The 12,795-nt window shown below is 45.1% G+C and overlaps 1 protein-coding gene and 2 long non-coding RNA genes across 13 annotated transcripts in view; 2 read left to right on the forward strand and 1 right to left on the reverse strand.

Moving 5' to 3' along the window:
• Window positions 1–6,882, reverse strand: part of LOC308573332 — a 62,602-nt gene extending 55,720 nt beyond the window's left edge. Inside the window, exons 1-2 of one of the 5 annotated variants that reach the window (XR_014002039.1) lie at window positions 6,573–6,882; window positions 2,511–2,681 (exon numbers count right to left, since the gene is read on the reverse strand). This is a non-coding gene — a long non-coding RNA (uncharacterized lncRNA). The remainder of the gene's footprint in view (window positions 1–2,510; window positions 2,682–6,572) is intronic. The other 4 variants (XR_014002040.1, XR_014002041.1, XR_014002042.1 and 1 more) reach the window with 4 other exon arrangements.
• On the forward strand, window positions 178–5,126 carry LOC308573241 (glycine N-acyltransferase-like protein 3). Of its 6 annotated transcripts, none has more exons than XM_081169982.1 (6): window positions 178–256; window positions 1,081–1,216; window positions 2,052–2,159; window positions 2,538–2,664; window positions 3,191–3,311; window positions 4,032–5,126. In XM_081169982.1, exons 2-6 carry the CDS (start codon window positions 1,139–1,141, stop codon window positions 4,438–4,440), a joined length of 843 nt encoding a protein of 280 aa, XP_081026108.1. In that variant the 5' UTR covers window positions 178–256; window positions 1,081–1,138; the 3' UTR covers window positions 4,441–5,126. The 6 variants fall into 6 exon arrangements, with proteins under 6 accessions (XP_081026108.1, XP_081026109.1, XP_081026112.1 ...); XM_081169983.1 differs by having other exon boundaries at window positions 2,052–2,102; XM_081169986.1 differs by lacking the exon at window positions 2,052–2,159.
• The window catches only part of LOC308573324, an 85,669-nt gene continuing 73,175 nt past the window's right edge, over window positions 302–12,795 (forward strand). For both annotated transcript variants that reach the window (XR_014002035.1, XR_014002036.1), the window contains exon 1: window positions 302–674. This is a non-coding gene — a long non-coding RNA (uncharacterized lncRNA). The remainder of the gene's footprint in view (window positions 675–12,795) is intronic.

A 12,795-nucleotide genomic window follows, 5' to 3' on the forward strand; every position in this document is an offset into this window, starting at 1 on the left:
ATGTTAATTATATGCTTCACAACTGAAATCACACGGCCATCTAAAGAGAAAGGCCTAAAGTCCATTAAGTCCAGGGTCTTAATGTATGTAGATGCACCACTGAACGTCAGGAAGATGGCTGTTAATAGTTCATTCATTCTGGTAAACGTATACATTCCCTCCCCCCTCGTTGAAATAAAGCAGCCAACACAAAGAGCTTGTGAGGAGACTCTGACTGAGCAGTTTGACAGCACACCAGAGGCTCTTAAGAGAATCTGTAAGTTACGGAAATTATGGGGGTGGGGCACATCTTTAAAGTTGTTAAATGTTACAAATGTTATGCATAAATGTATCCTTTAGACTTGACAGCTCCGGGAAGTTACCTAGCTTTAAAAATCATACAAATCAACTCCTTTGCCAGTTTCCTTCATTCCACTGTCAATTTGCTTCATTGGCCAAGGACTTGGAAACCATTCGGTCCCCGCCATAATCCCTCAAGCGGGGGTCACGTACTCACAGGAAGGTACTCATAGGTGTCAATGGCTGGGCAAAGGCACTCCTCCGGACTTGCCCAGGTGGCAGACTATGCAAATCAATCTTCTATTGTCCCTTTGTAGTACGTGCTTAGAATGTACTTCCCAATACATATCCTGTATCCACCTGTTGCCCCAACACATTCCTCCTATGTTAATCATGTATAACCCACCCCTTTTCTGATGTAGCAATGATGTAGTGATGATGCTTAATGAACTGTATGCTGGGATAAGATAGAAACTCTTAAAAGTCCTTGTCACCCCATCCTCGGGGGTTCAAAATTCCTCTTTGAACCTGTTGCACAATGTACCACTCAACACTGTACCACTCAACAAGAAGACACGGAGGACTACAGGTGAGCAAATGACAGTGTGGGAGAACACCAGTTGCTCATAAGAGAATGTTTTATTCTCTATTTATCGAGGAAGGGATTCCTGTTACATTTAGAAACTCAGTTGTGGCACCATTGTTGGTTAAGTAAGTCCATCATTTCAGTGAAAAAGAAGGCATCTCAGTTTGGTGGTTACACTGAGGTACAGAGAACTAGTCTCTCTCTTTCTCTCTCAGGTGCTTACAACCCACACTGTTTCTGCTGGTACCTGCTTCAACCTCTGCCTCCCAAGCTATGTTGATCCTATCCTGTCCTTCCAAGTTGCGGTCCCTGGAAGGACTGCTGAAGAAAAGCCTCCCTCAGACACTTCAGGTGATCTTGAGCCATGTATTCTGGGTTATTAGCTAGGAATATGGGACCAAATTCTTGCATCTTCTCAAAGATCCAAATTTGGAATCTGAGAAGATTTTAAAAATCCAATAAATAGGTGCTTGAATAGGGTACCATACAGATATACTCCACAGAGAGCTAATATTGGCTGCAGCTCCATACTGAGGGTACAGTTGGTGTGAAATGTGTACACAGTATGTGAAATGGCCATGTGAATTCCTACAATTAGTTCATTGGGTGATAGGTACTAAGCCCTCACTAGGGAAGAGGGAGGAAATGTGATTCAGTTTGCATTTATAGGTGAACTTACCTAATTTGCACATTCTGAAGCAACGCATGACAAAACTCAGCTGCCCTTTGAAATCTACATTTCTCTTAATTTTGCTATGAAGTTCTCCAGCCAAGTAACATTCACAAGACTGAGAGGGTAAACTGTGTGTTAAAAATGCACATGTAAGTAAAATGACATTGTATTGCGGAAATTGCTTTCTAAAAATGTGTGAATTAATAATAATCATGCATATTAAGCGAAATTAACACAAAAATGCCAATGAACTTTCATTTTTTTAAAAATGCAAGCTGATGTAGAAATGTGGAGGACTGAGCTTAAGACGAGAAAAATGATAAACTGAGAGAAACAGAAAATCAACTGATTCTTCTATCCCTGTTCATCACTCAGGACACCCCACTCAAGGCATGCAGCAGATACAAGCCCGACACACCACACCACAGATGGCCTCCCCAGATCCCACACATTTCTCCCAGGCTGCTTCCTTCAACTACAGCACCAACTCTGACATCCTATGACTTTTGACAGGTCTATGGTGAAGTCATGAACATAAACCGTGGGAACCCAGTGGGCCATGAGGTGATTGTGGATTCTTGGCCAGATTTCAAGGCGGTCCTGACTCGTCCACAGAGAGGGGTAATAGCCTTTGTGCAAAGGGTAGCTCAATGGGTAGAGCGTGAGCCTCTTAATGTCAGGGTCATAGTTTGGAGTCCCAGGTTGGGCAAAGAGATTCCTGCATTGCAGGGGGTTGAACTAGATGACCCCTGTGGTCCCTTCCAGCTCTGTGATCCTCTGATTTTGTGGGAGGTGCTTGGTGGGATGTCAGCAGGAAATGCTGCGTGTTCTGTGCTGGGTCCTCCTCTAAGCCAGGCTCAAACTGAAAGGGGATGTTGGCTTTGGTCTAGTAGCGCACCTTTGGCATTAACAGCTGCCAAAGGGAGCAGGTGAAACTTCATCATTTCATCTCAACATCTGGAAAAGCTTTACCTGTTAAACTGTATGTTTCTCTTTTAGACGGTTTCTGACAGTTCGGATTCCTTTAACAATATATATGCAGCATTTTATCGGGATCTTGATGCATACCGAAGACTGTTGCTTGACACAGATGCCATCAACTGGGACCAAGCCTTTTCTCTCTGTGGTAACAAGCTGTTCTTTCTAAGGAAGGAGTTATGAGATAAGGAGACTCAGTTTAGTTACTTAATCTAAATTTGATGAGGAAATGGAAGTGACAAAAGTGAATGTAATGTAGAAACATGAGCAAAATAAATGCAAAACAATACATGGGGTGGCAGGCGGACACATGAATTAGATTCCAGGTCTTTCTGGATCTGGGTATCTGAGAAGCTGTCTTGTCTCCTACAGCCCACTCCAGTCTCATGAGGATTTTTTTTTAATGAAAGCTGATATGAAATGTAGAGAACTGAACTGAGAAATGGAGAGAAATTAAAAGTGACAGATTTGCTCTTCCCTACAGACTGCACATGTATTTTCTCCACAGCACCACAAGGACAATAGAGCTTTTCACTGTCCAAGGGCAGAAAGAGAGCAACAACCTTGGATGACCATCTGAGTGATAGCAGTTCAATATATGTGTACCTAACAATATATGTGTTGCGTCACCCAGCAACACCATTCTCTTTCTGACTTTTTACTGCTTTGTACAGGGAACCATGATGGGATACATGAGGTCTCTAAAGATGCTGTTGTTCTCAAGAAAGTCCAGTTGACTGCAATTACCTACTTCATCTACCTGAACGCCAAGCCAGATAAACAGCCTCAGCCCCGGTGAGTGTCCATTGTGCTCCCTACTTCCTGGTTGAGGCACTGGCTAACCTGTGTGCTTCCAATAGGAGAATCTCCATAGTCAAAGTTGGATGGCAGTCTGCCATGGATACTTTAGCTGAAATTCCTGCATTTCAGGGTCCCTTCCAACTCTACAATTCTATGATTCTGCCTATGGACAAACCTGGCATTCACTCCTTCTTGTAGTTGGGATAGCAAAGCACCAAAGGCGGCACTCCAAAGGGGTAGCCTTGCCCACTCTAGAAAGGAAGGAGGAATGCCACACAAAAGGCGATTTGCATCAGGGGTCTAGTTTAGAAAAGGCATCCTAAGAGCAGAATGAACAATTCTTTCTGTGACAGGCACCATCTTAGATGAGGCATGCTCTGCTGGGGTGAGATTGAAGGGAGGGGAACACAACTAATCAAACAGTTCCTGATACCTGCCATTTACACACACACACACACACACACAAAAAAAATCAGTTGGGGGGATGCATTATTGTTTGCTTCTAACAGGTATCAATTGGTCATTAGTCCAAACTGCTGGATGTTAGGGCAAACGACATGGAATCAGCATCATTTTTATGCCAGCTTGCTGGTGGTTTTGCCAGGGTATCTGTCTGGAGTGTTGAACTAGGGAGACTTTGAGGATGAGCCAAGAAGATAATTTCTGCATTCATGTTCAGCTCCCTCCTCATTGCTCATCTTTCTGCTCTCCTAGGCTAGATCCAGGCTTCACTTTTTCCTCCTTAAATAGCTCCCACATTGACCTGCTGGATGAAACGTGGCACTATGGGGGCAGTGAACACAGCCGGATATACTTGGCCAACATGGTGCAATGTTTCCCCAGTACCTGCATCCTGGACTCCAATGGTCATCCTATCAGCTGGATCATCACGGATTCTTGGGGCGCAAGTGCACACAGCTATACCCTTCCATCCCACCGCCAAAGGGGCTATTCATCTATGGTGCAGAGGGCACATGGCATGCGTGTCCATGCAGCTGGCTTCCCTGTTTATGGCCATGTTGCCCTAGATAATACCCACCAGCACAAACTGATGGACTCCCTGGGCTTCCAAAGATTATCTGAACTGTGTCATTACTGCATCCATTCTCCAGCTTCTCAGTGAGAAGAGGAGAAAGCAACAGTCGTTTTCCAGGATCCTGCCCAGTCCTTCCACTCACCAGTCCGCTGAATGAGAGAGACCTATCCACTATTCAATTATGTCCGCTCTTCATCTTTGCATTCCACAGTGTGTTTCTCTCTTCCTTTTGCCTTACTGTATTTTCCTGAATTTTCCTGGGCCCTCCTTATACATTTGACTTTTGATGTTTCAGTTCACGTACATTATACAGGAAGATCACACCTTACGCTTATTTAACTTGAAATATTAAAAAATAAAATATATTAAAAAAATTGTCGCACCTTAGAGACCAACTAAGTTTGTTTTTGGTATCCGAAGAAGTGTGCATGCACACGAAAGCTCATACCAAGAACAAATTTAGTTACTGGACAATTTTTTAATTTTTTTATATATTTCTACTGCGTCAGACCAACAACCTTCCTGAATCATTTAACTTGCGTGATATCAACCATACGTGACTGAAGGCTGCTCATTGAAATCCTGCAACTTAAATGGAGGCAAGGTAGGCAGCTTTTATACTCTCTGCCTTACTTGGGAAGCAAGGCTCTCTCTATGAGCCAGCTCTGGAAGCCCTGGGATGCACCCACAGGGGTCTTTCCAAGGTTTCTGTATACACATTTTTGTATATAAGCAGAACGCTTGGAACCAAACCCACACATAAGATGACATTGTACTGTACCTCAGATCCTAAATGGTCAATGACCAAAGCAGGAACCTAAGGATGTAATAAAATCACTTTTTTGTGACATGTTGTGTTGTTCATCCCAAAGTTGAAGCCTTGTTCCCCAGATGATTGGAAAAACCTTTCCAGGAAGAAGTGGAAGAAGATAACAATGACAAAGTACTTAGTGGTACACGTTTTAAAAGGTGTCAAACATAAAAAAGGTGGACCATTCACAGCCATGGAGTAGATGAGACTGTGAAGGTTCATTTCTTCCTGACCCCAAGGATTCACATTTGTCACTGATGCCTGGTACCCATTGGGATCGGCAAGGTGGAAAGCAAGGAGCCCAATGGTAGGTGGGCCTAGAGCCAATTTCAGGCACAGCCAGCTCATTCTAGCTTTGTTCCAATCCTCCTCCTCACTGAATTCTGCAAAGATCACAGCCACACCTTACATTTAAAACACTCTTATATCCCTTTAACAGTCATGGCTTCCCCCAAAGAATCCTGGGAAATGTAGTTTCTTGAGGGTCCTGACCTCACTCACAGAGCTGCGGTTTCCAGCATCCTTAACAAACTGCAATTTCCCCACACTCTCCAAGACTGCTAAAATGTTGGAAGAGGGCTTTAAATATACGGGGAGGAAGTGACCTTCAGATGAGGGAGCTGACAGCCAGCACCCACCCACCCCCCAGGCAGGTTGCAAGTAAGGAGACAGGCACGTGGGCACTGGCTGAGGTTGCTTGGCTTTTGCCCCATTTGCTCTAAGAGACCACCTTCCACGGATGTTTACACACGCAAGACCAGTCATGGCTGCACTGGTGGCTGAAGCGAAAGAGTGAGGGCCTATGTCTATTTCCAGCTTCCTAGCAGCAGTTTAGTCATGCTGGCCATCTGACCTGGAAAGCTGTCTGTGGACAAACGCCGGCTCCCTTGGCCTGAAGCGAGATGAGCGTCACAACCCCATAGTCGCCTTTGACTGGACAACCATCCAGGGGTCCTTTGCCTTAGCACTTAGTAAACTGTGTATCAGGTCAGAATTCAAAAAGTAAAGGCATGATAGTGCTTTGCAATGAAAGGAAGGGAGCACAGATGCGCACCATCGGCCTGCGACAGAATCAGCAGCAGCCCAAGAGAGATGTTGGGACATCCTCTCCCCCATCTTCCCAGGGCCTGCTCAGGAAAGACCTGTGTGAACTGGGGTAAAGCAGAAGGGAGGCCGCTCAGACCCAAACACTTGGGCCATCACCTCCCTGTTGGCCTGAATGTACTCCTTCACTCTACATTTTATGTAATTTATTTCATTTAGGATTGCATTCTGCAGTAAAATTGGTGGAAAGAGTTTAGTAATGAAGGGGACTTCCTATCTTACTCCTATGACATAGGATTTTAAGATTATGCAGCTATCCAAAATAATTTAACCAAGTCCATATTCTCCGGCTCTTGTCACTCACCTGAGTGAAGGTCTCTGTGGAGAGAGCATGTGACCTGCGACTGAGGCCTTGAATGGTTTTCAGAATCCCCACAGTTCTCAGCCCCCTACTTAGGGGGAAACTGGAATTTCTGGCAGGGGAAAAGGATTGCAAGGGTGATTCAGTGAAATTACATATCCACTCTCCATTTTCATTAAAACTAGAGTCAGATTACAGCAAGTAGTTGGCAAGACAAATTTATAATGTGGGGCCTGAAGAGGGAAGGGTCTCTGCTCCAGCAAAAAAAACAAAGGTTAACAGAGTACTTAAGTCGAACAAGCATTTGCTTCCTCTATCCTTACCCCTCATGAAGCTATTATTCTGAGCACCCTTAAAAAAACTACATTTCCCAGGATTCTTTTGGAGGGGGAAGATGCTTAAAATGCGTAATGTGTGCGCACCCTTTCTCCTGGAAGCTTAATTTCCCAGATTTAAGATTATGATAGAAAATCTCTTTTATATAGTTGGTTTCTAACTTTATTGAAGTCAAGGATAGAAGGCTACAAACTGAGTCTGAGGCTCTAACATAACTCTCCCATATGTTGTAGCAGTTGCTACCAGAGTGCAGGACGAGGACCTGGGAGACGACCAGGGTTCAAATCCCCACTCTGTCATGCAAGTTCTATCTGACCCATGGTCAGTCACTTTCTCTCAGCCTGACCTACCTCACTGTGTGGTTGTGAGGCTAAAAAGGGGAGAAGGAGAGCCATGTTTGCCACCTTGTGCTCCTCATTGGAAGATGGGATTTAAATGAAATCTATCAATCAATCAAATACAAGACTCTTTTGTATAATAATGTTCCCTACATGGAAAAACAGTCACCTGGCTGCTTCCTCACTATCTCTGCCTTTGTCTACGCTGCATATTGGTTATACCAGGAAGGAAAATCCAGCTTGATCTGCTCTTGTCTCAGCAGAATGATCAGCAAATGAAGGGGTATTGTTCCATTTTTTAAAACAACCATATAAAGTTAAGCTTTTTCACCTTCCAGGGGTGCCATCCAAAGGGGGGGGCTGAGGGACCTCCTTCCCCCCCAAAAAAACCAAGAAGGGGGCCAGGCTCCCTCAGTATGTATTGGGAAAGCAGAAAAAAATAAAATTCAAACCCTTCCTTGTTTTCAGGAAGGTCTGTCAAATCTTCAACAACAAAAAACCCAACTTGAGGTGTTTTACCATACGCATCGTAGAGATCTATGAGCAGACATTAATTGCATTTTATAAGTTTTATAGGAACGTTATTATGGGGAAAGGTTTTCCTTATGTTCTGCAACAGGTTCAACGGTGCCTTCCGTTTCAAAATATGATTGAGAAAAAATATTTCTGGAAAGAAGAAAAAAATGATGGAAAGCCTGTCCGCCCCCCAAACAAAGCAATAAAAGTGTTTTGTGGAACTAGAGCACATAGTGTTAGTTTGTAATCTCCATTCCACAGTGTAGGATAAAGAGGGGCCTATGATAACCATAAGTGAACTGTTTTCAATGCCATATTTATTAATAAAATAAATGATGGTGCTTAGATACCCACAATTGCAAGTGGTGGTGGTATCCTTGATTTGCCTCCCATTATATGATAAATGGTTGGGTCATCCATTATTTGCCAAGTTAGACTGTGGCAATCATAACCGGACAACATGCACACGGGACTCTTGTGCTAGATCACCCCAGGATTATAAAGGATTTAACATTTAAAAAAATAAACTATGAATTCAGCAACACAAAAAACATAGTTTTATCCAGCTTGCCATGGATTTAAGGGACCAGTTTTTGCACACCCTTGTGAATCAACAAACGCATCAAAATAAGTGGGGAAATAACTGTTGTGGACGTCTAGCGATTGATGTGATGTGGCGAAAACATTTTCATAGACTCAAAGGATTAATGAAGTGCGCTTCTGGCCACCAGGTGTCGCTTCTGCCCCCATAAAATGCCACAGCCAGGCTCTATTTAAGCGGGCCATGAAAAATATTAAAAACTAGAAGCTAGCTGTTTAATTTGTCTTCATCAACCAACACGAGGAGGGAAACTGTAAAGCTCAGATTACAGCTATACCTTAGGGTTTTCATAATAAATCTAGGGCAAATCTCCTACTTAATGGAGAGATGAGCTCTAAAATCCACACTGTTAGAAAGTAAATATCTGATTCTTAGGGCTGCTAACATGGGTAAGGACACTGGTCATTTTGCTTGTCATATCCGCTTTGAAAATAAATATCAATGTCTAGGTCCTATACTCAAGGCAGATGCTGTTGATTTTCAGCTCCTATCAACCCCAGTCAGCATGGCCAATGGTCAAGGGTAATGGGATTTAGGGTCCAGGAATATCTGAAGGGTGACAGGTTAGCCATTCCTGCTCTAATTTTTTTTAAAGGGGCATTAGTAGTCAGCTTTCCCATGATGCAACTAGTACCCATCTTTATATCACCATCACAATAATCACCTTAATATCCAGCTCATTCTAATACATCAATGAGGCGAACGTATAATCTGAACATTAATTTTCCAGCTCCGACATGGGCAGGTACAGTTAGCTATAAAACTAAGATCTTGCCAAAATCTCATGAGAGCTCACAGCGTTTATGAGATCTTGCTAGAATGTGCCGCTATGCAACTCAAGTGAGGAGGTGAGGGGGGTGGCATGCTCACATTTCGCCTCAGGCAGTGAAACGGAATGTGCTGCCCCTGAAAACAAGGAGCTCTGATCCCCCAGAGGCAAAACCAACTGCTTCTAGATTTGTCCCCATCCTTCTCCATGCTGAATTCAACAATGGCAATGCTGAAACTAAGGTGCCACCACCTCTCGACAGGTTGCAAGAAGGCAGGCAGGCAGCTGGGAACTAGCTGGGGGCAGGCTGAGGCTGGTGGTGCAGTGCTCCATTTGCCCCAATAGACCAGGCTTTGCAGGATGAAAGCGGAACTAAATACTGTTTGGAGATTCCCTACTTCTGCCTTGATAGGATGGTACACTTCAGCCCCATTCATGGTGCAGCTCAGCACACAATTTATCTCAGCCTATGTCCATATCTCCCCGCACTCCCTGAGGTCACATCTAGATAGATGACACAATAGGAAATGTACAATTGGACATCCCATGGGTTTTTTGAAAGGCCATTGCTGCTGCATGGCTGCCAGGTTCCGCAGCAGTGGAGGAAAGTGGGTTCCCCTCCACCCTAACATACACAGAGTGGGCTTTGAACCCATGCCTCTGAGATTAAGAGTCTATCCATCCATCCAATGCAATTTTCCCAGTTGAAGTCCTCCTAAAGTTGCTACTTGCCCTGCCACTCTGTCTAGTCGCTCCTTTACTCACAGGGGCAAAACAACGCTGGGTTGACTCCAAAGAGTCTTTGATCAAACATAGGTTCCTGAATAATGCCCTCCCCAGAGCCCAATATGTTTCCCACAAAGCACTGAAAATGGAGGATAAGGGGGCTGCCACTACAGCCATATAAAAATGCCTGTGGTTAGTACAGCTGCCGTGGAAACTGCCATTGACCAGGCCCTTGGTTAGCATTACAGCCTGCCTGGCTAGTGGACAAGTCCAGGGCAGACGACTGTGGGCAAGGGGTGGCTGTGGTTAGCTCAAGGTTGTTTCCTGGCCTCCTTCGTTGAGGCTTTGTCCCCTGCTGGGAATCAAGACTGAGTCAGTTTCTTTCCAGGGCAAGAAACTCCAGGAGACAAAGGCAAAGCAGGAGATGCTGACCCCAGATGCTGCCCCAGACTCACCCCTGGGAGTTAGGAATCCACTAGGGCATGAATCATCAGGCTGCCCCCCCCCCCGACCCCACAAGGAGCAAGCGGGCTCTGGGAGAAAGGAGACCTGAACAAGTAGGACAGGGATCAATGCAGCCTCTCTAGCCCTCTCTCCCCCTTTACCCTCAGCCTTTCTCCAGCCTTCCTTTTATCCTTACGCTATGCAATGACTAATGTATTTTACTAGGCTCAGCTCCAGCTATGGGCTTCATTTTATGGAGCTACGGTGGAGGCCTGACCTGCTTTTATGAACCAAAATCCACATCCTTAGCTCTTGACTCAGAAAAAGAAGAATGCAATCCATTGGTTTCAGGGAAGACTGGCAAAGACCATTCTCAACACCCACTGATGTCCCTCAGGCTCTCTTGGCCCATTTGCTATGGCCCAGGGCTTAAATCCTCTTAGCGGACGCAAATTTTGCCCAGCAGGGATGCATCATTTTCATTTGTACATATTCATTAGGTGTAGCATCTCCTTTAAATGCTCTCTATAAACAGGTTGCCCCGTGCACCCCAAAAACATTTTGACATCTGAGGCAAACCGCAAAATGGCACCCCCATCCCCACTGGAAGAAGGGGTGAATCAAGATCTAAATCAGGAACAGGGGGGAATAAAGATCTACATTGGGGTCTGCTGCTCTTATTGATCCTGCCACTCAAGGGGGTTGCCTCATCTTGCCTTATCCAGCCCAGTTTGCCCTTCATTTTAGAGCACATATTCCAGCTGTAACAGTATGTCTTATAGAGCACCAACTGTCTTGCTTTAATATTGGATTGAACAAACTTGCTCACTGACAGTGGTAGCATTCAGGAACCACATTTGAATATCACAGGTTGGTTCCCATCAAAGTAGGGTTCGGCTGTTTTATTAGTGTATCCCAGTACCTAGACTCAATGCCAAGCACTATTTGTCAAGAAACTACAGGATCAGTATGGGTTGTGGCTAACGTCGTGTGAAAGCGGCTACAAAAATTACCAAGGGGGAGTGTTATGTACTTGAGCTGAATCCTAGATCAATAGGATCCAGAATGCAGCAGTCTGATTGGTCCACAGGAGCCACCCAATCCAGCTCCAGGTGGAAGTGAATCAGCGACCTGATTGGCCTGCAGGAGCAGCCAATCAGGCTCTTGGATGAAGTGAATCGGCAACCTGATTGGCCTACAGGAGCAGCCCGGAATTAGCCAATCATGTGGGGCCCATTGTGTAAATAATGTATATACATCTAGACCTTTTGGGGAAAGTTTCATTCATTGCTACTATGAGCTTAATAAAGAGCATGAAATTCACACTCGACTCCGGGTATATTTCAGGGAGGGCACTGTGTGAGGAGTTAAGCAATAATGTAAACAGATCCTCAATGTTCCCTTAGGTTTCCCCCTCTTCTATCATTGCACCTTTCTGGCTATAACAGTCCTGATCAAAGCAGCTAGAAACAAAGTAGACCATGAGGCCTCCCACCTCAAAAGGGTGCCTGAGTGGCCAGTAGGAAGGGGCATCTGAAGAAACCTCTTGGAAGTGAAGAAGTTGGGGTGGTTAACTTTTAGGGATGGGATTCTTGGTGGGAGCAGAGCCTTGTTGTACAGAATGAGAAACTAGAGTAGGTGTTTGGGGAGGGGGAGAGGAAGAGAGGGATTGTAGATCTGGATAACTTTATATCTGCCCCGACCCAAGGTGTAGAGCTAAACAAGAAAACCATCCAAGGGGAAGTGAATTCTTAACTCAAGAAGGCAGCTGCCACAAAAAAGTTCCTGCACCAAGAAGCAGGTGATAAGGAAGACTTGTGCATAACTACCCCAGGGAGGAAATCTGGAAGGAGGACTGGAGCAGGTTTGTTGTCATGCAGCAGCCTTAAAGAGGGAGATGCAATGAAAATCATCTGGAGAGTTGCACAAGAGGAGCAGAGGCGCTATAGCCCAGCTCCTTTGACTGTCACAAGCAATGCATGTGATGGATGGAGAGAGTGGGGGGTAGACAGGGGACGAGCCAGAAGGTTGGGCTCTGTTCTCTCCTTGTTGAATGCTGTAGTGATCTCACCACAGCTGGAAAGGGGCCAAGCAGCCAACCTGGATGCTGAGACCCTCAAGTTATCTATCTCCGGGGGCTATGGCTGGCTTCTCACAGTCTGTATTGTGCGGCACATTTTAAGAGGTGAGGCGTGGGAGGCCCTGCTAGTGACAGCAGGCGGGGGCTTGGAGCAAGAATCTTTCTGTTGTATTCCTGGCTCAGAGATGGGAGTAAGATCTACGACGGCTGAGTAGGAGACCAAGAAGGATGGAGCTGGAATCTGGAATCTGCAGTCCACCCTGGTTGTTGGTTCTTCTGGGGTTTTTTTGTCAGCTGCTGAGACTGTCTCTTTCTCTGTTTATGGACTCCAGCAGCGTTTTATCGCCTTCATAGTGTGGCTCAGGAATAAGCTACCTTCCAACTGGTTGACATTCTCCCTGTTCTCTTGGTACTTC

Source organism: Podarcis bocagei (genome assembly GCF_964188305.1).
Source record: "Podarcis bocagei genome assembly, chromosome: 1".
Lineage (NCBI taxonomy): Eukaryota > Metazoa > Chordata > Lepidosauria > Squamata > Lacertidae > Podarcis > Podarcis bocagei.